Source organism: Stegodyphus dumicola, chromosome 3 (genome assembly GCF_044657685.1).
Source record: "Stegodyphus dumicola isolate Sdum_Otavi_A_Nest chromosome 3, ASM4465768v1".
In the NCBI taxonomy this organism is placed as follows: domain Eukaryota; kingdom Metazoa; phylum Arthropoda; class Arachnida; order Araneae; family Eresidae; genus Stegodyphus; species Stegodyphus dumicola.
In genome coordinates this window covers 54,949,648-54,973,053 of record NC_140770.1, presented here as the reverse complement: position 1 = coordinate 54,973,053, position 23,406 = coordinate 54,949,648, and the positions used below count along the sequence as shown (strand labels likewise).

The 23,406-nt window shown below is 33.0% G+C and overlaps 1 protein-coding gene across 1 annotated transcript in view; it reads right to left on the bottom strand.

Moving 5' to 3' along the window:
* Positions 1 to 18,683, bottom strand: part of LOC118200417 (cytochrome P450 4C1-like) — a 33,027-nt gene extending 14,344 nt beyond the window's left edge. The window contains exons 1-7 of the mRNA XM_085812343.1: positions 18,291 to 18,683; positions 11,886 to 11,998; positions 7,878 to 7,963; positions 5,321 to 5,511; positions 2,748 to 2,823; positions 560 to 686; positions 75 to 248 (exon numbers count right to left, since the gene is read on the bottom strand). Of these exons, the coding sequence (XP_085668469.1) occupies positions 75 to 248; positions 560 to 686; positions 2,748 to 2,823; positions 5,321 to 5,511; positions 7,878 to 7,963; positions 11,886 to 11,998; positions 18,291 to 18,501 (978 nt within the window). The 5' untranslated portion in view covers positions 18,502 to 18,683. The remainder of the gene's footprint in view (positions 1 to 74; positions 249 to 559; positions 687 to 2,747; positions 2,824 to 5,320; positions 5,512 to 7,877; positions 7,964 to 11,885; positions 11,999 to 18,290) is intronic.
* Between the last annotated feature and the right edge of the window lie 4,723 nt (positions 18,684 to 23,406).

Here is a 23,406-nt window from a genome sequence, read left to right as displayed (position 1 = left end):
GACAAAACATGCAGCTAGTAATTCTAGAGGAATAATAAAAATGTTAAAGAGTAGAATTAAAAGAGGTAACAAACTGCAAACATGAAAGTGTTCACTTCTTCCTGAACATCCTCAAGAGTAAAACTTGGATCCTTAACATGCTGTTCCAGCAACAAGTCCAAGAATGATTTGCTGCCCCTCTTCAAATTTTCATTATATTCATTATTTTCTTCTTCCAGTTTGAGAGATTCCAACCTCTGATTGGTAATCTAAATTACAAAATCAACTGAGATTTTTCGTTTCAGCATTCAGCTATATTATTAACATAAAGGAAAAAAAAGGAAAGCGTCAAATAAAAATGTAAAAATTAAATCAGGCGATAGTTATTAAATGTAAATCTACAAGTATGATAATGCTACATGTAAAGGTGCTACATTGTTCATTCTAAATAAATATTACATTGATCATTCTAATCAAATATTACATTGATAAATGTCTATAAAATAATAAATTAATTTATTTTACTACAAAAATATTTTGCACATTATCTTCGAAAAATTGAAGACATAATAACAAATACCTTTTTAGTGAAATCGTTTGTAATCATTACAGCCTTTCGAAATCGCCGGCCTAGGGACGTGAAGGAAAAGATAATATCAGACGAAAGCCACGGTCTTACCATTCTATGAGTGAGTACATCCATGATCCTAAATTGTAATAAAGTAATGATAATTCACATTTAATTGCCATAGTTACAGTTCAGCTACAAAACCAAACTCGCTTAAACACTAATTTACATTGGCTTGTAAGGTTTATATTTATTTTAACTAACATTTATTTTAAGTTTAAACTATCTTTCCTGTCAAGTCTTACTTTCCCCTGGAATTGCCAATGCCAGAGTATGTAAATTTTAGTAGAACGCGCAAGGATTCAAATTGTCAGCGGAAGTAATCTGAGTTAAATAGAAAGGAAACGAGTTCGAAAGGGTGCTTTCTTACTTCACGAGCGAGGAGGTGACTAGTTAGAAATTGAAGAACCACGCGTTTCGGCCTGTGTGCTTGCCTCGGCAGATTGTTAATCTTTCAACGTAATATTCAGAAGTTTGCTGAATTATCAGCGGTATCTTAGAACGCGGTGAGGTTAGTTACGTTTAGAGAGCCTCGTAGTTAGTCACTTGTTATTATTCTTTTTCTAGTTTCTTATTTTTATTTTACCGCCGGGTCGGCGTAGTTTGTGATCATCAGGAGCACGCATTTGTAATTTCTAAAGTTGAATAAAAAGGGATTTAAACCCTTCTCAAGACTTTGTCTACTTTCCAGTTCTTGGCAGTCACCACTATTGTTGCGTGCGGGTTGGAAGCGCGCAACATTACAGGCTTCCAAAAATTTAGCAAGCAATGCAAATTAGCACTTTTCGAAAGCTTAGTGGAATTTGAATGGTTGAAATTCTTTTCGAAGATAAGAGGCAGTATGCAAATCAGCCAGTCACGGCTGTGCGAAAGCATGCTAATAAAGCAACCTCTGAAGATGCCATCATTCTGAAGGCTATGAGGAGGAACGAAGTAATTATAATTATCTTAGGATAAGTTTTGATGATATTGTATATCTATAGCTGAAATGAGATAAATAGTAAATAGTGAACCCTGTTGGGACGTCGCGCGCATTGAAACAAAAGAGTGAATCAAAGATACCGCTCTTTTCGTCGGCGTGGATTGTATGGTACTTTCTGAAATAGCGAAACAGTTTCAAACAAGTCAAACGACTGTCCGGAGCACTGTGCATTGTTGACCAAAGGTTATGAACCATTCTAAGGATTGGTTCACTAATTCAGTATTAATTATAATATTATATTTCCTTTTCTGTTGATTTTACGATCACGTGCTTAACTTTTAGAAGCCAGGATATAAAATAGCAGAAGTAGTTCTTTGTCTAGCATGTACAAGTTGCATCTGAAATGTTCAGTGAATGGTCTCAGAAAATAGAAGAAACAAGAGTTACAAACAAAATACTTTTAGCGTTGAGGTGGGGAAGACAATGAACACCCTACCATTGATGGTCGCTTGAATCACCGGATTGTATTGATAGCATCATGTCTCATATCCTGTAATAATGGTTTAAAAAATGGGGATTCAGGTCAGACATGTCGATTAAATCTCCATAAGTGTTCATCTGAGTCTGCTTCTGATCGACAGTCAGAGTGTTCGGTACTAATCGAGAACAAATCGTTCGCAAGCAACAGTAATTACGCCGTCGTTGCCTATCTTCAGCTTTTCCGCTATAATTCTTAAAGACAGCACCTGATCATCCACAATCATCTATCGCACTCGTTCGATGTTGTCTGGCACTGGATTTGCTGAAAATCGCATCAAAAGGGGCTCATCCTCGACACCTTCCTTCCCGTCTCTAAAGAGTTTAAAATAACCAGAATCACACACTTTATTCACTGCTTCACATCGTACTCGTGCATTAATGTTCCATGAGTCTCCGTTGTCGTTTTTCGTTCCTTTGTGAAATGACAGAGTTCTTACACTAGCTTTGTCAACTGAGTCACAGCTTACACTACTGCTTCACTTCGGTAATTTGCACAGTAGGGGCTGCTTGTTGACATGTCTCGCAAAGCGTCTTAACATATGGGATCATTCATCGAAGTTTTCAGACTCACCTTCTATTTTACAGAGTTATGTATAATTAATTTATGCTTTTAATATATTACTTGAAGTAATTTAACAATAAATAACATTAAGTTAGAAAGAAAAACTCTATACTCACTCATCTAGAGCTTCCACATATTTTTCAGCTTCGTGGTTTCCCTGTTGACTACCGATATCTATATCCATTATAGTATCTGAAATAACGACTAATCATAATTTAAAAGGAATAGCATTATACATTTGTTTAATCTTTAGCAGGCATAAATGGACTCAGATTTTTGAATTTATCTAAGAAAAGGACAAAAGAATTTCTAGCACTGCTAAAAAACAATACTGGATTTTTTGTAGCACTATTTTGTACTTTGCTTCTGCTCAATTACATCAATTGCATAACCCAGCTTCAGTCAGTCCTGATTCATTAAAATTCCATTGGAAAATTCCAAACTATTTTAAAATTTCTTTAAGCGAAGTAAAAAAAAATTCCAAAATATTAGCTTACAAAATTATTTGTAATAGATGATTTATAATTTTCCTTCACACTAGGGGGTCCAAACCGTTTTTCTTGCAACGATCCCTTTTAAGAAAATGGATTTCTTCATCAACTTTCTTGCGTTTTTTCTGTAATATAGAACATACAGTGGAACCATGATACAAATAGTTTCTTGTAAATAACTTCAACTAAACTAAGAAGATTAACAAAAGTTTTCAAAGCACCAAACTAGAAAAATTGGACACAGTATGGATATACTGACACAGTGTGTCTGTCTCAGGACTGTATCAACTGAGAAGAATGTTTCGACACACATAAGTGCGCCGCATTTGAGAATAGTGCAGGAACGGGAGAGGATTAGATTGCGCTTGTACATTAACCCTTCGACGTTTGCAAGATTAAGCAATTATTTTTTCCCAAATACGCGCGAGGTCTCTCAGTCGTATATTTGTAATGAGAGCTATGTTCCTTTGCGACCACCGCTGTCAGTTACGGAAATGCGAGCTGAGCTGGTTGATGGCTATCAAAAGGTTAAAGACTTTTTGAAGTGAAATACTCTGCACTAATTCTGTATCATTTTTATCATGATGAATTTTCTCAAGAATTCTAAAAGGAATATTTGCTTTCCGCCCAAAAAACGTAGTTTTTCAGTATTTGTCTTATATAATTGTAAGGTATATTTTAAATTTATAACAGTTAATTTAATTTAATGATTGTTTCCTATCTCTTCTAGCTTCAACTTATAACTTCCTACTAGAAAAAGTTTTTAGAACCGCGTTAAATGCAAATGAGAAGAAGAATAGTGTTTAAGTTTAACTGATTTCGACAACACTTTGGAGTGGGACAGCTTCCGTCCTAAGTTACTATGGCCAATCGGAATTAAGTGCCATCCCGCCCACCGACGACATCACCCCACAGAGGAAAGGCAGGCAAAGCAGTACCAGTACGATCCCTGCCGAGCCTTACTCTGTCCCGAGAGCCCCCAGGCCTTCTGTGAAGTCTGTTATTATGCCCCCGTGGTTGAGACTGCCTAGGTACAGATACTAACCAGTACTTCCCAGGGATTCTCCTGAGTCACCCTCCCCGGGGGAAAACTGACTTCGACAGAAAGAGTTAGGACTTCCAATTAGCGCGCATTTGCCTTTGAGGTACGTCTCTCTAAGCCTTTAGTAAGCTCGTCCGTATTTTAGTAAGCTCGTCCGTATTTGATAATTTGCTGGCTTAATATTATGCGCCAACTAGTTTAGAATTGCGTTAGCTTCGGCTAAATCTCTTTAGTTAGTCATTAGTTAGTTCTTATTTCTTACATTTTGAGTTCAAGCCCAAGTGAAGGCTTTTCTCTACGCCCTGAGAAAAACACCGACTCTTAATGTTATTTTGAGAAAATAAAGAATAATTAACCCTTTTTGATTTACGTTTCTGTTCTTGGGCTTAAGAGATTATTCGCCTAGCAGTTCGTTAGGTTCCTTGACATTTAGTGTAACGGAATAAAAGTGAGGAATTGTATACAATGATTGCAGAAAGGTATCACTTTGATTGCGAGAAAATATGTAGGTTTATGTTCTGTATTGTAGCAACTTTTGAATGCCTGTTACGAATCACATGATAGAAAATCTGTATATCTAAGTAGAGAAGAAAATTATTTTATTTCAAGTTTTCATACAAATCACCGCAGTTAGGAAACCTGGACTTTCGATCTTAGTTATTACATAAATCAAATGTTGTTTATAGTATTAATTAATGACACTCTTTTTCTTTCATCTACAGTAACGCGTTTTTTTTTTTTTTTCTCCTTACCGTTACTACTCAATTCAGAATAATGGATCATAATCACTGATAGAACGTGTTTGGTAAAGTAGATTGTCTTCTCTTACCTGGAAGATATTCCACAATATGCACTTTAGTTTTACTTTACGTAAATTGTTTATCTTTTATATAAGCCGTTTGTTTTCTATATGTTCATAATATTAGCATAGAGTATGCAAGTTTTATGTGACAGTTTGTATTCTCAGATATATTAAAGACTGGAAAACTTTCAGGATATTTTACTATGTAAATTACTAGCTGCTTTTAAGGTAAATTTTAATTGAATTCAAACTGTGTGTTTCAGCATTGCACAGGTGATAGCTTAAAACAGCATATGCATAAGAGTATTTTACGAATTTTCAAAATAAAAGTTGCGAGTGCGTAACAATACTCACGACATAAAATATCCAAGGCAGTAGCAGTTACCACAGGCGTAATATCAATCCATGGCTCGTTTGTCACCATTTTTAGCTTATCAACGAGAATTAATGAATGCTTATTAAATATGTCGACGTAACTCTCCAGAATTCTCGAGTGAAATGCTGGCTGCAGTAGTTTTCTTCGCCATGTATGTTTGTTACCAGAACTGGAAAAAGAATACGAATTAATAAACTTAGTTAAGTCGCATATTTTGACCAAATTATTACTATCTTAGATATTAAATGCAATTTCCGTTCAAACTTTCTTTCCAAGATGAACAGCCCATTTAGGTCTTTAAAACTAGAACATATGAACATATTTTAAAACTAGAACATATGAAAGCAATTGCTTTATATTATAGAAAATTTAATTCATGACTTTCAGTTTAAATAAAATGCCGAACGACACTTCGTCTCTTGTGAGCTATTAGTTGAAATGATCACAACCAAGTTAAAAAGCGAATTCTTTTTATTAATACTTCGACCTGACAATTATATACAGTGGATGTTAAGAGGAAGAAAACACAGCTAGGTCAGAGGTAAACAAACACCTATTCAAATTAAGTTAAATACAGTGTAAAATTAATTAATTTCAACTAAGGATTAGCTCATTATTGAGTAAGCGCTTCAGAAGAATCAGTGGTAGCAGAAACGTGCGCCGAAAGCCTAACTTGCAACAGCAGAAAATTTAAAACCATATATCAGCCAGTGTTTGGTGCGAAATATTCTCCCAAAATCTTAGCAACTAGAAGTTTATTTATACTTACTAATTTGTGGAAGCTGACTAAAGACGTTATCGAAGATCCAAAATAATAAGATAACTAACTTAGTTGGTAACAAACTCAGCAAGGTCATGTCATCTGCATTCCACGAACGATAGTAATCCTTGATTGCCGTTCGTTAGCGCGGTAAAACTCCAGGTATTAGAAGAAACTATAACCATTCCCTAGAAACACGCAACAACATTGTATTCTCGTCCTTTCAAATTTTAAAAATAATCAAAATTCTACCAAACAAAAAAAGCAATGGTTCCGACTGCAAGCAAAACTACAAAGATCTCGCAGATACTGTGAACAACAGAGTAATCACCAACGTCTGTTGGGAAGTTAGTGCACGAGAAACCCTGGTTACGAGAGTACCTTATGGCAAGCCAGAAATTATGCGGCAAACGACTGATGTATGACAGAGCAGTGCGTTTGGTGAAGTAGCAGAAAAACCAAAGGACGTTTCCGACGGTACATCAAAATGCAGCTCAACCGGTAAGATCCCAAGCGAACCAAGGTAAGTTTCCAGTAACTAATCTTCGAGTAAACAAGCAGCTAACAACAAAAGAATTCCCGAAGCCCCAAATTAAGTCCAGACGATTTAGAGGCAGATTCCAGAAGCGCAACTACAAGATAGAAGCCAACTTAGAAGAATTCTTCACAAAATCACCTTTCCTTCCTGGCAGGAAATTCTAGAGAAAACGAATGGATTAATATCGCCTAGGCAAACTGAAAGCGAGTTACTATTTTAATGTTTCTTATTAACAACCATTATAACTGTTTTAACTATTATACTTAAGTTTATATCTTAAGTATAATAGTTGCACTTTGTTGAATTCTGCCTCAAGCGAATACATTTCACATTTTACGCAGCTAGAAGTTTCCCGAAAAAAAATTAGACTCGAACAATGTAATGGTGACACGAAGTTCTGTCTTTGGAAATTTAATCTTCCGTAAAAAATTAATTTAGTTTTCGTCTTTTAAATTCGTGCTAGCCAAACGTGGCTCATGTTGTAGGTTTATAATTTAAAATCTTAGGAAGGTAATTAAAGACCTTCGTGATAATTACTTAACTTCGGGGAAAAAAAACTGTAAGCTGCAACTATTTGAATTAACCAGTTACTTATAAATTCAGCCTTTATTATAAGTTCTTCTTTCCGTTTCCTCACCAGCATGTAAATGAGTTAGCTAGTAATCTGAAGTTTTCGGATTGTAAGACAGAGTACGTTCAGTTCCTGCCAGCTTTGAGAGTCGTAATTATGCGGCTTTGCGTTATTTAGCTACCACCAAATTGAATTTGACGCTCCAGTTAGATTTACTAGGCCGGCTTAGCATGCATTTAATTGTGTAATCTTTGCTTACTATTTGCGTCTTAATTTGAATTTGACTGTTTTTTTAAATGCGTCAGTACGAGCTCGTATTGACATTGTTAGCACAAGAACTTGCTTTTACGTTCTTAGTCCTGTTTAGATAAAAAGGTTTATTGAATCTTTTCTCTGATTTTGTAGTTACTTCGTAGATAATTCGCATTACGTCTGTTAGGGGTTTCGGACTGATTAACGTTTACCAGATCAAGTAAAACTTCATAACATTTCAACAAAAACTTCCCTTCAAGTATTTTCTGCGAACTTCTTGAGTATTAGATATGCTACCAAAGAGATATCATTTATGACATAAATTCCAATTACATTCTTCTAATTTACATGGATTTTTCGTTAAATGTAAATGATCCGTATTACTAAATAAAATAAACATGAAATGAAATATACCTCGTAGCTAAACCAGATCCGACAATAGGAAGAAAAGTACGATAATGCTTGGATTTATCATCAGCCAATTTGCTGGTTATTACTTTCTATATGAAATGAATAAAAAATGTTATAAATTAAGAGACGGATTCGAATTTACAATATAATTTCATTTTTACAATGCAAATGTTTTAACACTCACAAATACACTCCTTTATGAAGCAAAATATGCACCAACAGAAAACTAGTTAATATTGCGAAATTTAGCATGTACGCACAACTTAGAAAGGTACGCAAAAGTTTTATTTTATTTTTATTTTACCACAAGTTCAGCAACTAATCAGCTAAACCAGTAGTATTCTCATAATGCTGCAGCTGCCTTCGATGTATATTTCAGAAATGATCTAATTATGATAGGTCTGACATGCTCATGGAATGGTGTTTAATGCTTGGAGATATTGGGAAAAGATAATTATGTGGAAGGAGCAAATCTGATTGAGCATCTGGATGTCTCAAACTTTTTTCGGTCATGATTCATTCTTGGATCCATTTATTGTCAATGCCAGCAAATTATCATGCTGTTTTGACCAAGATGGCGAATGGATCATTTGAACATCTGATTCTGATGAATTATTGAACATTAATTGAACATTAATGAATTGAACATTACATTCTGATAAACTTTTTATGCTGCCTCTCTCTAAATCAGGAAATTATTTGTAACGCAGTTGAAGAGCTATTAAAAACGTTTCGAATACACTTTGCAGTGTTAAAGCAAAAGGTCCATCCAAATTGCCTGCGACTGAGAACTCAGAACATCCCCTTTTTTAAATGTTGCATGATACTTCCTATGCATGTGCGACAAATAAGCACATCAGATTATTTGTTTTGAAATTCAAACCATTTGCGTAATTTTTCTACCAACTTTTACATGTTCAGTTTGTGTCTGTAAGTAATTTTTCATGATTTCATGTCATTTTTGGTAACCAAATGAAACTAGAGCTACTAACACATTTTCATTTCACACGCACACTTAAGATGCATTAACTCATTAACCAAATGTGCAGTGTTAATTGATAATTCTAATTTCATTTGGCAAGCGTTTTGAAGTTTGCAAGTGCAATTATTTAATCATACACTAAACAAATGGAAAACTGTCCAGACTTGATCATTATGTCCTTGATTTGTCTTCCGCACTTTATTCAGCTTTGTGAGTAATGCTGCCATGTGCAACGCTGAGTGACGTATCAAGGACAGAATGGACGCAAAAATCAGGTAGTTACTAACATTTATTTCAGGATTTCTTACACATTTTTCAGTCGCGACCCTTTTATATAAATGAGATTTTTTTCGCCACCTCCAAAACACCATAACATTTATAAAAATTTTGTGGGACCCAATAAGCATTGCACAAATCCGACACACGCGTGAGAGAACCTGACAATTTTTCCCTTGTACTGTAATATACTAATGAAGGCTTAGGTCATTAACTTTAATTGCAAATTTTAAGACATTGAACAATGTTGAAATTTTAAATTAGTAACAGACGAAATGACAGCATCACGTGCAAAGCAAGGAAAATGACCATTTATATTATAAAAAGAATGCTTCGAAACGTTTTTGTTTTTTTCTTTGTCTGTATTGTCTTATCTTTATCTATTTTCAGATACATTGTGCAAAAATATTTGGTAATTGTAAAATTATTATAGTAAGTTAAAGAAATGTCAAAACTGCTAAAAGTTTTGGTGACCCCCTGCTGCAGGTTCTGCGACCCCCTTGGGGGTTGAGACACACAGTATAAGAAACCCTGATTTATTCAATAAAACACAGCTTAAAGCAAGGACAATATGATTCTAATTGTTGTCTTTTTTGCACGTGTAAGCATAGTTAATTATACAAAACACCTACGGCGGGATAAACAAAACATGGGCGGTTTAAGTCTTTATTTGGTATATCTTTAAACATTCTGTATTTATAAAATTAAAGAAGTTAATCAAGTTCTCCAACTAGTTTCTAGAGTTTTCTAGAGGCATTTCAAATTCAAAAAAATCTTTCTGTTCTAGTTAACGATCCTAATTCTAATCCATCTTTGCCTTCGGTCTTTAAAAAAATTATGTTTTAGTTCTGATTTCATCAACAGATGGCGCCACTAGCTTATTTTCTGTCTAGGCTTCCTTATCTTATATGATCATTATAACCTATCTCGTTTATTTGCGCTTCAGCAGCTGAGGATGGTGGTTCGGTAAAACCATCGAAATTAGTCCTGCGAAAATTTGAAAATATAACGCTGATTTATGTTTGACTTCTGAATCAGTATTTGTTCGGCGTGTTATTGTGTTTTAATTAAATTGAATGTATCTGAAATAATCGAAGACATGCTCTTGGGGTCTAGGGACATGCTCTTGGGCTATTATTCGCCTTCGCCATTTCACAGTGGCCGTTTCGCCGTCAAGACATATTTTCCCTATATGATTTTATTTTATCTTGCCGTATTATACTCATATTAAATTTATTTAGTTTAATAATTGTATTTACCTTTTACACTTAATAAAGGTTGCTTTTAATATGAATAGTTATTTACAAATATGAGATATAAAGAAAATACGCATAGTTGGAAAATTATGTCAGTATCAAAGAGAACTGGGGCTTAACTTCTGATATAATAGAAGTTATATTCTCGATTTTAAAATTATGCCGGTACAATATTTACATGATTCGTCAAAACTGCTTGAAGTTTTAATTGGCTAGTTCAGAGAAATCACTCATACAAGCAAGAAATGCACATTTTTATGAAATCTCAATGGAAAACAGAATTATGTTGGAATGTTGTCAGCATCTTACTCCCTTAAAATTAACATGTCATGTGTAACGGTGTATTTGTATAAAACCTGTACACAAAAACATTTTATATGTTATTTTATATTAAATTTTTTATCATATTAAATTAAACAAAGTTATTAATTTAAATCAACTTCAGATAATACGGCAAGATACAATGCAGCCGTGTAAAGAAAAATATGTCTTGAGGCGAAACGTCTTCAATGGCGAAACGGCCAGACGGCGAAACGTCCACGACGAATAGTGCCATTCTCATGCTCTTGAATTCAAAACGTTAACAGGAATGTTGTGAAGTGAAATTTGCAATACTTGAACTTAGTTGTCAAAGAGAGTGTCACATTTTTACCAAAGACCGTGTAAAGAAAATAACGCAGGTTTCTTTGATTAGAAACAGATGGCCTCCCATCCTGCTGTAAACATATCTGTTGTATTTTACAAATTTTTCTATCTTTTCTTTTATCACGATGTTCTTGGAGGTCAATAATTTCACACAATCCAAGCTAAGTAAAAATCACAATACCCAGTTTATAATAAATTCAGTACGAAGCATTCAACTAAACTTTCAAGGAAAGGGAAGAGCGCCTTAGTAGTGTATATATTACGGTGTATATTGTTTTAAAGGTGGTAACAGGTCTATATTTCAAATAAAATAGGTCTACAAACATTGTGCGCGAAAAGAGAAGTGAAGAAGATTTTTAGAAGAGAAGCTTTAAATCAATAAAATCTGAAAAGTGAGGTTAGTTAAATGATTACGGCAAAGTTCACAAGTGGTATCTATCTAAGTGGGGAGATGCCTTAGTGAATGACTTTCTAACAGAAGTATTCTCGCATTCATATTATACATTACAGTATTGAAAAAAAATCAAGGCAGCTCGTTTGCCTCACTTCGATCGAGCTACCGGCACTCAGCCACTTTTAAAATGTAAAATCTAAAATTATGTCGTCGAAGTAACAACAGAAAAATTTAAATATATGAAACTTTTATTTCTTCAATTCTCAAGCATTCAGCTCCTAAAGAAGAATTTTAATTACTTATATATAAAAAATTAAAAACAATATAAATATGCAGTATTTATGAAATATTATAAAAATTTACAACTGAAGAAAAATTAGGTTAAAAATTAATTTCGATGTACATTACACTCCTTATTTCCATCACTAGAATTCATAGATCCTTAAAATATTTCTTACTTTGACATATTCGGCTTTGTAAATTCCCACATGCGGTTCGAATCCAATCCACATAAAGAATGCCCCTTCACGCTGAAACATGGCTGCGAAAGCTATCACTATCTTGAATAAATCTAAAAAGAAAAGCGACTAGTGCAATTTCATAAAGTGAAAACATTCTGATCAGAAATAATCTTACTTCCATCACAAACATTCATGTGAAATTTCAGCATCTCTGTTTGTCCAAATAATAAATGAATTACATAAAGTGAGTCAATTATTATCACCATGGAATATAGGTTCTGTTATTGGATAACAATCTCTGGTTAAGAAATATATCTCATTCATAAAATGATGTCTGACCTTAATGCTGCTCAAACTATAATTTGTTAATTTAATATAGGCTCTTCAAGGCCCTTACAACCCCCCCTTTGCAATCGGAACTTGTGTCATTATCACCCCACCGCAATTTTTTTCTCAACATCATTTGAGGCTGTAGTTGAAGTCAGCCTTCATTCGAGTGCTTGTCGTGAATCGAAACATATGTAAATACAGAGGAAAATGCTAAGCCATCCAATCTTATTCCGCAGCTGTTGTTGCTACTGTTACAAGTCAAATCGGACGACAAAAAATATTTTTAAAGTGCACATTTTAAAGTTACAGACTATACTTTTCGACCACGAGTGTGTTATACAGAAACTAAAACTAACACAGTACAGGTTTTCATTACCCAAAGCATGTATGTGACTCCTGTGATTGCTGTAAAAGCTAGAAAAAATTTAAGGAATATGTTTCCATCAACGACTCCGCCATGTATATGAAATTTAGTTAATGTTAATAAATAACAATCTCTAGTTAAGAAATGATACCTAATTCATAATTTAATATCTGATCTTGATGCTGCGCAAGCTATGATAATTTAAAATAGGCTCTTCAGGGCCCTGGCCAACCCCTCATTTCAGTCATTACTCGTGCGGTCATCAACGCGCAGCAATTAATCTTTCAACATTATTTGAAGCTGCATTTTGAGTTTGTCTTCATTCGAGTGTTTTTCGTGAATCGAAAGTAACCTAAATAAAGTGGGGTAAAAGTTAAGGCACTCTTTAACTTTTCCCCGCAGTTGTTGTTCCCATTCTCACAGCTAAAATTGGACAGCAGAAAATATTCTTGAAGTTCCTGTTTCAAAGTAACAGACTACAACTCCCGCCCACGGCAAACTGACGTTATACCACTATTCTAAATATGTGAAAATAAGAAGGGTAGTGATCTGCGTTTGGCTCACAAGAAAGATATCTCTAAAATCGCTTGCGTCAAGGACAGCTGTTTCTGACTCGATCGGTTTAGTGACCAAGGGCCCTAGTCATGACATTTTCAACCACAGCATTAAGTGAGATTTAAGGAATCACGTGGGACTCTGACGTCACAAGTAGTTAAATCGCAAGTATTGGTAATCTCATCAAAGCTGGTGTTAAATTGACGAGACGGCTGTTAAAGTAAGGACAGGTCTGACCCTTCGTATAAAATAAACAGATGGTTATATTTCCGGCAATAAACATGGCAGAAGGTTTTGCGTCACTTTGAGCTTAAGCGTATTTGGATGAAAGCAGTCGAATTTCTCTGCGTCGGCAGCGAATTTTCCGTGATCGAAGCAATGCGTTCGATTTGCATACAACTCTCATTGAAAGGGACAGCTACCGCTCTAATGCGGCCTTATAGGCGCCTATCGGAATTAAATGCCGCCCCGCCCTTGATCAATCCGTAATGTTGCGAACTTGTACCAGTACGGTCCCTGCCGAGCCTTACTCTGTCCTGGGAGACCTCAGGCCTTCTGTGAAGCGTGTTATTATGTCTCCGTGATTGAGACTTCCTAGGTACAGATCCTAACCAGTACTTCTCAGGCGTTCGCCTGAGTCAACCCCTGGGGGTGTCGATTTACATAAAATAAAAAATGGATAATTAATTATCGTCAAGATTAATGAATTCCGGGCCCAGGAGAGTGTCGTTGGTGAGTTAAGTTCAGCTTCGTATTTTTCTATAGAATGTTAGAAAAATTACTTTTCGTTATTTCTTCAAAATGTGTATTTTTATTTCACTGTCACTTATTGACGATCAACTGATTTTATAAATACAAAATCAATTGCGGAATGTGAATGTGTTTGTGCAGTAATATATCGCCAATACTGTTTGTGATGTTTCTTTTATTATCGCAAATAGTTTATACTGTTTGTAAAATAGTATCCTACATTTCATGTAAACTTTGTACTAGGTTATCACAAAGGTTAAAAATGTGATGTACCTTATTTTTATTTAATTTTACTGTACGACTGATAATTTAAAGTAGCATTCTATTTTGATTCTAATATATTTTCACCAAATCTGTTAGTTGGCGTCAGAGTGTTAAAAACTTGATAGTGTGATCTAAATTATAAATAATTTTGGTTTTTCTTTATAGTAAGATAAATATATTCTGTATTTTTTAGGAATTTTCAAGACGTTAAGTATTAATTCAAATATTCAACAAATTGTTTTGATCCCATTATTATGCTTTATTTGGTAGTAAATGCTCATGTATTTTTAAGTATACTTATTTATTTAAATGTGTGAACAGCAAATATGTTTTAAGTAGCTTTACAAAATTAATTCCATTTTCGTATAAAAATTAAAATTTATCAGAAAATTGCATTCTTAAAAGTGTGATTAAATTCATTTAATACGTGTAACTGTTATTAAATGCTAGTGCTTTAGATTTTAATGTTAAATTTCATGCATGCTTTTGTTAAATTTCCAAGTAAAAAAATCAATTTGTTCATAAATTTGTCATGGAAGATCTCATGTTCAGCTAAATCAAATTTACTTTTGTGTGACCTTAAATTTGAGGTACCGATACTACATCTGTTTTGGCATATTAATAATTTTGAATGAAAAACTTAGTGCTACTGTGAAAGAATGATCAACTGATTTTTACCTTATTGATCAATATCTTACAGTTATTGTAATGACCTGCAGGATTTTTCATAATTTGATGTTGCATATGTTTTACTCTTCTTTGTTATCAAATGCATAAAAGGAGTGTATTCCTAATCTGATATTTCTTCTTTTGTAAGAGTGTAATATATCATGATGTGATACTTGGGATTTGTTTTTAGAGTACATAACAGTAATTTTTTTGACATGCTAATAGAACCAATGTATTTTATTTGCTTATTGCTTTAAAAGTTTTAAATCAAGGCTATTTTTTCTGCCTTTTCAGTATGCACATAAAACTTATTTATTATTTTTAACAAATTAATGGGATATACGTATGTTTTAGGTTAGCTGCTTTAATAGAAAAAGAACTAAAATGATATACCTTGAAACATTTTATTGAAAATAAGAATATTATCTTAACTGTGTTGGCTAAGATTTATTCACACGGTTTTTTGCATTTATTTTGATATTTCCACATGCATTCATTTAAATAAGAATCCGGTAAAGTAAGATCATTCTATATAAAGCTGTTGATTTATAATAGAAAAAAATATCAAATTGCTGCTGTAGTTTAATAAAATTTCAATATGATGGAATAAATTGCGCTACGTTAGGAAAAAGAGTGAAAAACTTTCTATTTTTGCATTACTTTCACGATATGCGTTTTGCATATGCTTGTTATAAGAGGACTTATTCTATAGATCTGTAGCTAAATATTTTTATGTTTTTACATATGGAAAGTAATTAATAAGAAGAGCTGTGATTTAAGCCTTGTCCTTGCAGTGGTATAGATTGAATCTTATATAGGTTATAGAATTATCATTAAATATTCAGATAAGTGTAATATTAACAGCATATGTACGTTTTTTCTTTATTTAATGCATGCAAATTCTTATAAATGTATTAGTATTTTTTCTATGTATTATAAAAAGTAGCTATCAAAAGCAAATAATTGATAAGTAAATAATAGCTGCAAATTCCGTACGTAAAGGTTTTATTTTTATTTATTTATGTATGTATTATTTTTTTAAACTTCATTTTACTTAAATAAAGGTGAAAATGGAATTCTTACTCTTCTAAATCTATGAAAAAATTTATTTTTTTGTCATCAGAGCACTGAAATATTTTTATAGCATTCTGCACTTCAATCTAAAAGCATTATAATTTAAAAGTGCATGTCTTGAATCAGTACTTAAAATCATGAAACCTTTAGCTGCCTTTTCTGGAAACACATGCAAAATAACATTTTTAACCAGTTTGCTACAATAATAGATGTTTGATTCCATATGAGCAAACTTCAAATAGCATACTTAAAAATATAAAAACAAGCTTTATATGCACACAAGCTATTAAATTGTTTCAGGCATTTAAAGTGTGAACTGACTAGATATATTAAAGAGTCAGCATGCACTTATGTATTTATCATGTAAAAATTTATTTATAATTTTAGAAAATTATCTTTTGATTCAGGAAAGCTTTAGAAACTTAAAAATTACTGAAGTTGTATTCGTACGAATTTGTACTCACAGCTTTAATAGCCTCTAAATATTTTAACATGTAATGTAAATAAAATTAATCTGCTTAACTCCATCAGTATTGAAATGCCATAGCTGAGAAATTAAGAATTATCATACAAATAGAGCACTGAGCTATTAAGAATTATCATACAAATAGAGCACTGAGCTATTAAGAATTATCATACAAATAGAGCACTGAGCTATTAAGAATTATCATACAAATAGGGCACTGAGCTATTAAGAATTATCATACAAATAGGGCACTGAGCTATTAAGAATTATCATACAAATAGGGCACTGAGCTATTAAGAATTATCATACAAATAGAGCACTGAGCTATTAAGAATTATCATACAAATAGGGCACTGAGCTATTAAGAATTATCATACAAATAGGGCACTGAGCTATTAAGAATTATCACACAAATAGAGCACTGAGCTATTAAGAATTATCACACAAATAGAGCACTGAGCTATTAAGAATTATCATACAAATAGAGCACTGAGCTATTAAGAATTATCATACAAATAGAGCACTGAGCTATTAAGAATTATCATACAAATAGAGCACTGAGCTATTAAGAATTATCATACAAATAGAGCACTGAGCTATTAAGAATTATCATACAAATAGAGCACTTTAATATTTATATAACACATGAAATTACATTGAATTCTAAAAGAATAAAAGTTAAATAAAGATGAAAGTATGATTATAAATCCAGTACCATCTCATAAAAAAATTAAGCATACAGCTGCGAGAAATCTATTGTCAAAAAGTAGATTTTGAGGTGCTTAACATTATGCATGTATTTAAAAGTAAAAACTAAAAATTCAATAAATCAATTCAAAATAAAGTATTTTTAACTAATATACAAATGTGAAATATAATATATGAAAATGTTTTAGAAACATTTAAAATAACTTAAATCATATGAGAAATTTGGCAGTTTAAAAAAAATACAAGAAAAACGCTGAACTGCAGAGAAAAGAAGTGGGGCAAAAACCACACATCTTTATATGAATGCAAAAAAATCGGAAGTTTGGATACCCTAGAATGTTAAATAATAACGTTTTAGCGAACACCGCTAAAGCGCCAAAAATGGCACCCCAAACTTGAATTACAACCCTAAAACGTGGCTACAATACGAGGCCTACGCTAGAACTATGGACCTTATAAGGTCCATGGCTAGGACATGGATGACGAGCAGCCTGTATCTCTAGTAGCTGTAATATCATTTACTTGTTTTAACGAACTTCCCCAACTCTCGAACGAAGTTGAACGGTTGGTTTGGTTTGGTTTATTAGATTACGGCAAAGCACTCGAGGGCTATCTGCCTTAAGGGAGGGATGCCTTCGTGGAGGACTTTTTAAGGGAAACTGGCTCGTATACACGTTACACATGGGGAAAACCACGAAAACACCCATGCAGCCAGCCCGTTCGCGGGATTCGAACCTCGGACCGAACTACCAGTGTTCAGCGACGTTACCGCTCGGCCGCTGGTGGGCCGAAGTCGAACGGAAACCATACAAATGAACAGAAACCATACAAAAGTGAAAGGCTTACAGCCTAAAATGGAAAAAAGAAATAATAATAAAATATAAATTAAACAGGCAATATGCCCTGAACGTAATATATATATATATATACGGGGGGGGGAAGTATCAAGGATTGATTTAATTAATTGCAATTCATTGAAATCGATTCCATTTTAATGTGCTAAAGAAAATAAAAAAATAATTAAATAGGAAATGTTTACTTGCATAATTTGACAAAATAAAGTAATTAACTTGCCTTAATTAGCCGAATTATATCAACTTTCATTTCCAAATTAAGCATACTGAAAAATTCTGAATTTTGTCCTTTATCATTAATCAATATATTAAAAATAGATTATTAAAAACGGCATTATAATAATAGAACTGTATATTTTCGAACTTACATGAAGCTGGAGGGTTATCTTTTTCTATTCTACATATTTGCTGGAAATGTTGCCACATGAGCAAAAGGGAATTTTTTGTACCGTATGCTGGAATATTCTCGTAACGCTTGGTAGACAAGTAGAACCAAAGTTGAATTGCTACAAGAAGGCTAATACATATTACCAGCTCTGGAGCCAGGAACAGCATTAACAAAGTGAATGTCATCTCCATCCTGCGGAAACAGGTTTGTGTTTCGGTTTGTGTGATACTTTTATACGATCTTTGAACATTCAGTAATCTTCAGGCGATGTAGACATATCATCAAGTGCATGCAATCAGAAGTTGAATAAGTTCTGTAAGCACTGATTAGAAATCGATAAAGTTTGTTATAATTAATGCCTATAAAGCATATTTATAAATTTCCTTCCTTGGACTGCAGAAATCTGCATGATTTCAAGGTTTAAACATGAGAATGAGGAAGTGTACTTTCCTGTGATAATAAATGCATGATTTTGAATGATACGTAAGGCAGAGTATTAGCTAATCAATGAAGGTAATCTAGCCCGCACGTTGCCATTTATTGTATTATAATACAATGCTCATTTAGTATTTTGACAAATCTTTTCTTTCTAGCTTTAATCTTACAGTTTTCAACTGAATCAGGAAAATTTGTCTCTTTCCTTTTAGCTCACGTGCATCTTTTACCTAGTCTGAAATTTATATAATAATAAGTTAGTAAATGATAACATCAGTCTACGTTGATCGTCATCATGCTGTCTCATAAGTGTTCCAAAAATGGGAGGAATAGCTAATACCCATATGAACTCGCAATCAGTGACGAATTTTATACTGCTTAACATCGTCTAACATTTCTTAATTCTCTTTTCTCCTGTTTTAAGCTTTTTGAAATTCGCCACCGGTTTCAAGCGTCTTGATGGTTCAGCCACTCTGAACTGAAAAATGTTCTTTTAAAAGGTAACCTAGAAACAGTATCAGTAATATGTGATATTTTCAATATCTGTGATATAATCTGATTTCAAACAAATGCATTCAAATCTAACCAACAATTTAGCAAATCTGTGCATTCTGTTTTAGTAATTCCCTTGCATTTATTTTGTTTTTAGCAGCATAAAACAGTGGTAGGTTTGGGCCATAATACAAAACATCGTGGGAGAAAAGAAAGCAAAGAGAAAATATCGAAGTTCTAAAATATCGTGGTCGAAAATAATGCGGTTCAAAAACTTCGTCGCCGTCGAAAATATCGTGGTAAAAAATAAAGTACCTACAAACCATCGCGTGACGATTACATCGCACACATGCGTTTCAAGGTTTTAAAAGTTGTAAATGCATGTTTGTATTATAAAGCATTTCTCCTGCCTTCCTAGCATGCCTTCATAGGGTGGTGGTCTGCACGCTGGGAGCGTATTCCAGACGTCCGTGGTTCGATTCCCGGAGAAGGTGTAGCTCATTTTTCAAGTCTCCTGCTTCCAAACAATACCTAATATCTCTACAGTATAATAATTTCGGAGCGCAAGAAGAAAAATGGATTCTTTTACTTCTATATTTCATATTTTTGAATGAACTAATTAATATTTGCTGAAAAAATAAGAAGGAAACTTAAGCATTTAAAAGTTGAAAATAAGGAGAAAATTAATGCAACTTGCAGCACAGATTTATGTAGTTAATTAACAAAGGTCAATAATAAATTAACCTTCTCTTATAAACCTTTACTGATAATTTTTATTAAAAAATACTGTCTAAAAATGCTTAGAAAACGAAGCATAAATATCTGTATGAGGTTACCTCTGTAAAAATTGCTTAGTTATGAAATTATTTTCTTTCACATTTCCTGATCTGATATTGCTTTAGTGAAAATTATACATTATTTTGTTTCTATTTATTTTCAAAGTGTCCTTAACATTTTCATATATAGCGTGCAATCAATTTTTGGATGTCGATTTGTTAGTTATGACGAAAGTCAGTTATATAATAAGTCAGTATGGGATTTCAAAACGCATTGCATGCGGATGTTATTGTCCTGCGATGATTTGTATGGACTTTATTTTTGGCACGATATTTTCAACGAAGATATTTTTAAACTGCGAAGATTTTGAAACGCATTACTTTCGACCACGATATTTTGCAAGATATTTAGAACTGCGACGTTTTCTTTTTCAGATATTTGCTTCCAGGATGCTTTGTACCGCGACTTTTTTTCCTTGCGTTGTTTTCTCCGCGATATTTTAATACCCGATGCTTTTGCCGCGATGTTTTCGGCTGTAATCAGCGATAAATATTGAAATAAGCTTGTGTGTAAAGATTAAACTTCAAAGAGAAAAAGTAGCGTATTCGGCCAGAAAAGTTACATATAGTTTTCAAAAATATTTTCAACTAGGAAACGTGTTAGTTATAAAAACAATCTCTTGTGAACTAAGGAAACGGAGGCTTTGTGGGGCGTAAGAATTCGATTCTATTTACCCTGTGTGGCATGAAGTAAAGATATCTACGTAGATACCTCTGATATGCGCTAAAAAGCAATTATTTTTACTTGCACGAAGTAAAAAGGAAGTATTATAATCACGAAAAGTTTCAGGCAGCATATTTCAACGAAAATATCCATTTTGACCGCTATCGAATGCAATTTAACGATGTTTTTGCGTGATATCTGTATGTAAGGACAGAATAAAAGACTCGTTTCCTCCAAAAAATTATAAAACTGCTTTAAAATAAATTCTAAAGAGAATTTTTCGTGGCCTCTGTACGAACGTATGCACGTACGTACGTACGTATCTCGCATAACTCAAAAACGAGTAGCCTCAGAACGTTGAAATTTTGTATATAGGACTGCTATAACATGTAGATGTGCACCTCGTATTTTGGTTGCAATCGGCCGCACCAAACGTATATAAATATATTTATATAGATATATATCCACTCTGTTACCCGGCTGAGTGATCTCAGTTTCTTTACTCTTATATGTTTGTAAATTGTACATTTTTTGCTTTAAAAATGATTGAATTACGTTGTTTTTATCTTCCGGTTAAGGTTTTTTATGCCTTTAGTAAATCTGTATGCAATATTTTAGAATTATCAACAATTTTAAAGTTGTTTAAGTGCCGTTAAGCCTTTTTTTATAGCGTCCATTGATTGTATGCATTTGAAACAGACGACTAGTGGATTTGTTGCCAATCTAGAGAAACTTAGCTTCCCAACAACAAAGGTAACGCCTTCATTTATTATTGCCAATTAAATCATGCTTAATCCTTTCTGGATTTTTTCGAGGAAATAAGTGTTTAAGATTTACTTCGTAATTTTTAATATAGATATTTTGAGTTTTTATGTATTTTTGCCTTCTCGCGAAGTGAGAACTGAATTAATTGAATGAGAAATAATCAATCGTCTGTGAAAAACTGTTTCTTTTTTGTTTGTTTCTTAATTTCTTTTATACATCATTCTAGCTTTATTATAGTATTTGCATAGAACATGTGGCAACGATTAGATAATTCTATTCTTTAAATGATATAAATTTTGTGCATTATGAGTTATAATATGAACGAAATATAATACTGTTAAGTGAATCTAGCGCCAGAGTGTCGCTGTGGTAAACAAACATTAGAGTGAATTTTAAAGAATGCATTTATTCTATTGTGGTTTATGCCCTGCCGGCGAAGTAGATTTAATTCAATCCAATAAGTTTAAATGAAATGCAAGAAAAAATGCGTATAATTTAATATTCCGTACAAGGAGGTCATGTGGTGTACACATCACATTTATTAGATATGTAAAGCTGAGCTTTGTTATATCTGAAGACGATAATTGGTGGCAGTAACTGAAATTAATCTATAGTTGAATAACTTTTAAAAGAAAGAAAATGAAGCTGAAGCGAGAATATTATCGTGCTAGTATTTTCATGATTTTAAAGTTGGGTTTAATCAAGAAGAATGTCTTCAATGTTTACAGTTAACGCATCGAAATGAAGCTCCATCGTTTTTCACTGTAATCAGGTTGTTTAGAGAATTTTGTAGAAATTGAAATTCTATCCTGGCTAAAGAATCTACAGGAAGTCCTTAACTAGTATTTTCATGATTTGCAAACTATATATACTTGCCTTAACCAACTATAGTCCTAAAAAGAAGGGACCTCGCAGGAGGAATTTGTAAGGAAGTGGACAGTAATTATGGGACATCAAATACTGAAAATTATAAACTAATTCACTTAATGCTGGATTACTAATCTACATAATTTTTTGTCAAGAAATTTCAAACATGTTCAAAATCTGACAATAATTTCGATTTTGCGGTTTTATACTACATTAATTTTGAGTAGTGGTCATCACCAGCAGCCACAACAACGGGTATTTCATCAATGATCTCATTTTCTCGTAACTCTCGTACCAGAGCTCACTCTCTTTTATTGTTCAGTAATTGTTTTCGATGTTTGTTTATATGAGCGTTTGCGCTTTATGTCTAACAATAATTACATTGGGGACAAGGAACTCATGTTCTTCTTTGTTGCGCGTTTGCAGGTTTGTAAAATTCTATATTTCAGCTTCATACTGTGGATTAACAAAAGAAGACGATAGAAGTAGGCCTATTTTATATTTATAGATGCTGCCAATTCCCAGCATTAAGAATTTTATATTCACTTATTAAGTACAATCTGTGCCAAATTTAACTGTCCATTTTTATTCTATTATTTGTATTTTTTCAGTTCTTGTGTGTATCACGCACTATATTTCGCAATTACTAGTAATACTGCTACTATTACCATTGTTATTTTTATTATTTAAATAACTTTACACTCATAATATATGCATTCCACGCTGCTTATTAAAATCACTCCGTTCCAAGCATATTTGAATTTATTAGCCGGCTGAGTTTAGTAGACGGTGATCTGTGTAATGCAAATCGTAATATGAATTTTAAACTTGTTCTTTAAAATAAAAATTAACAACTAATATAATAATTAATTCTAAAATAATAAAAAAATTAAAGCTAAAACTAAACTGTTTACGCTAGTTAGAAATATTTTTTTTTTAATTTCGTAAAAACATTTTTATAATTACATACTTGATGAAATTCTTAACTTTTATAAATCATTATTGTATCCGTAATAGAACAATGATTTATAAAAGTT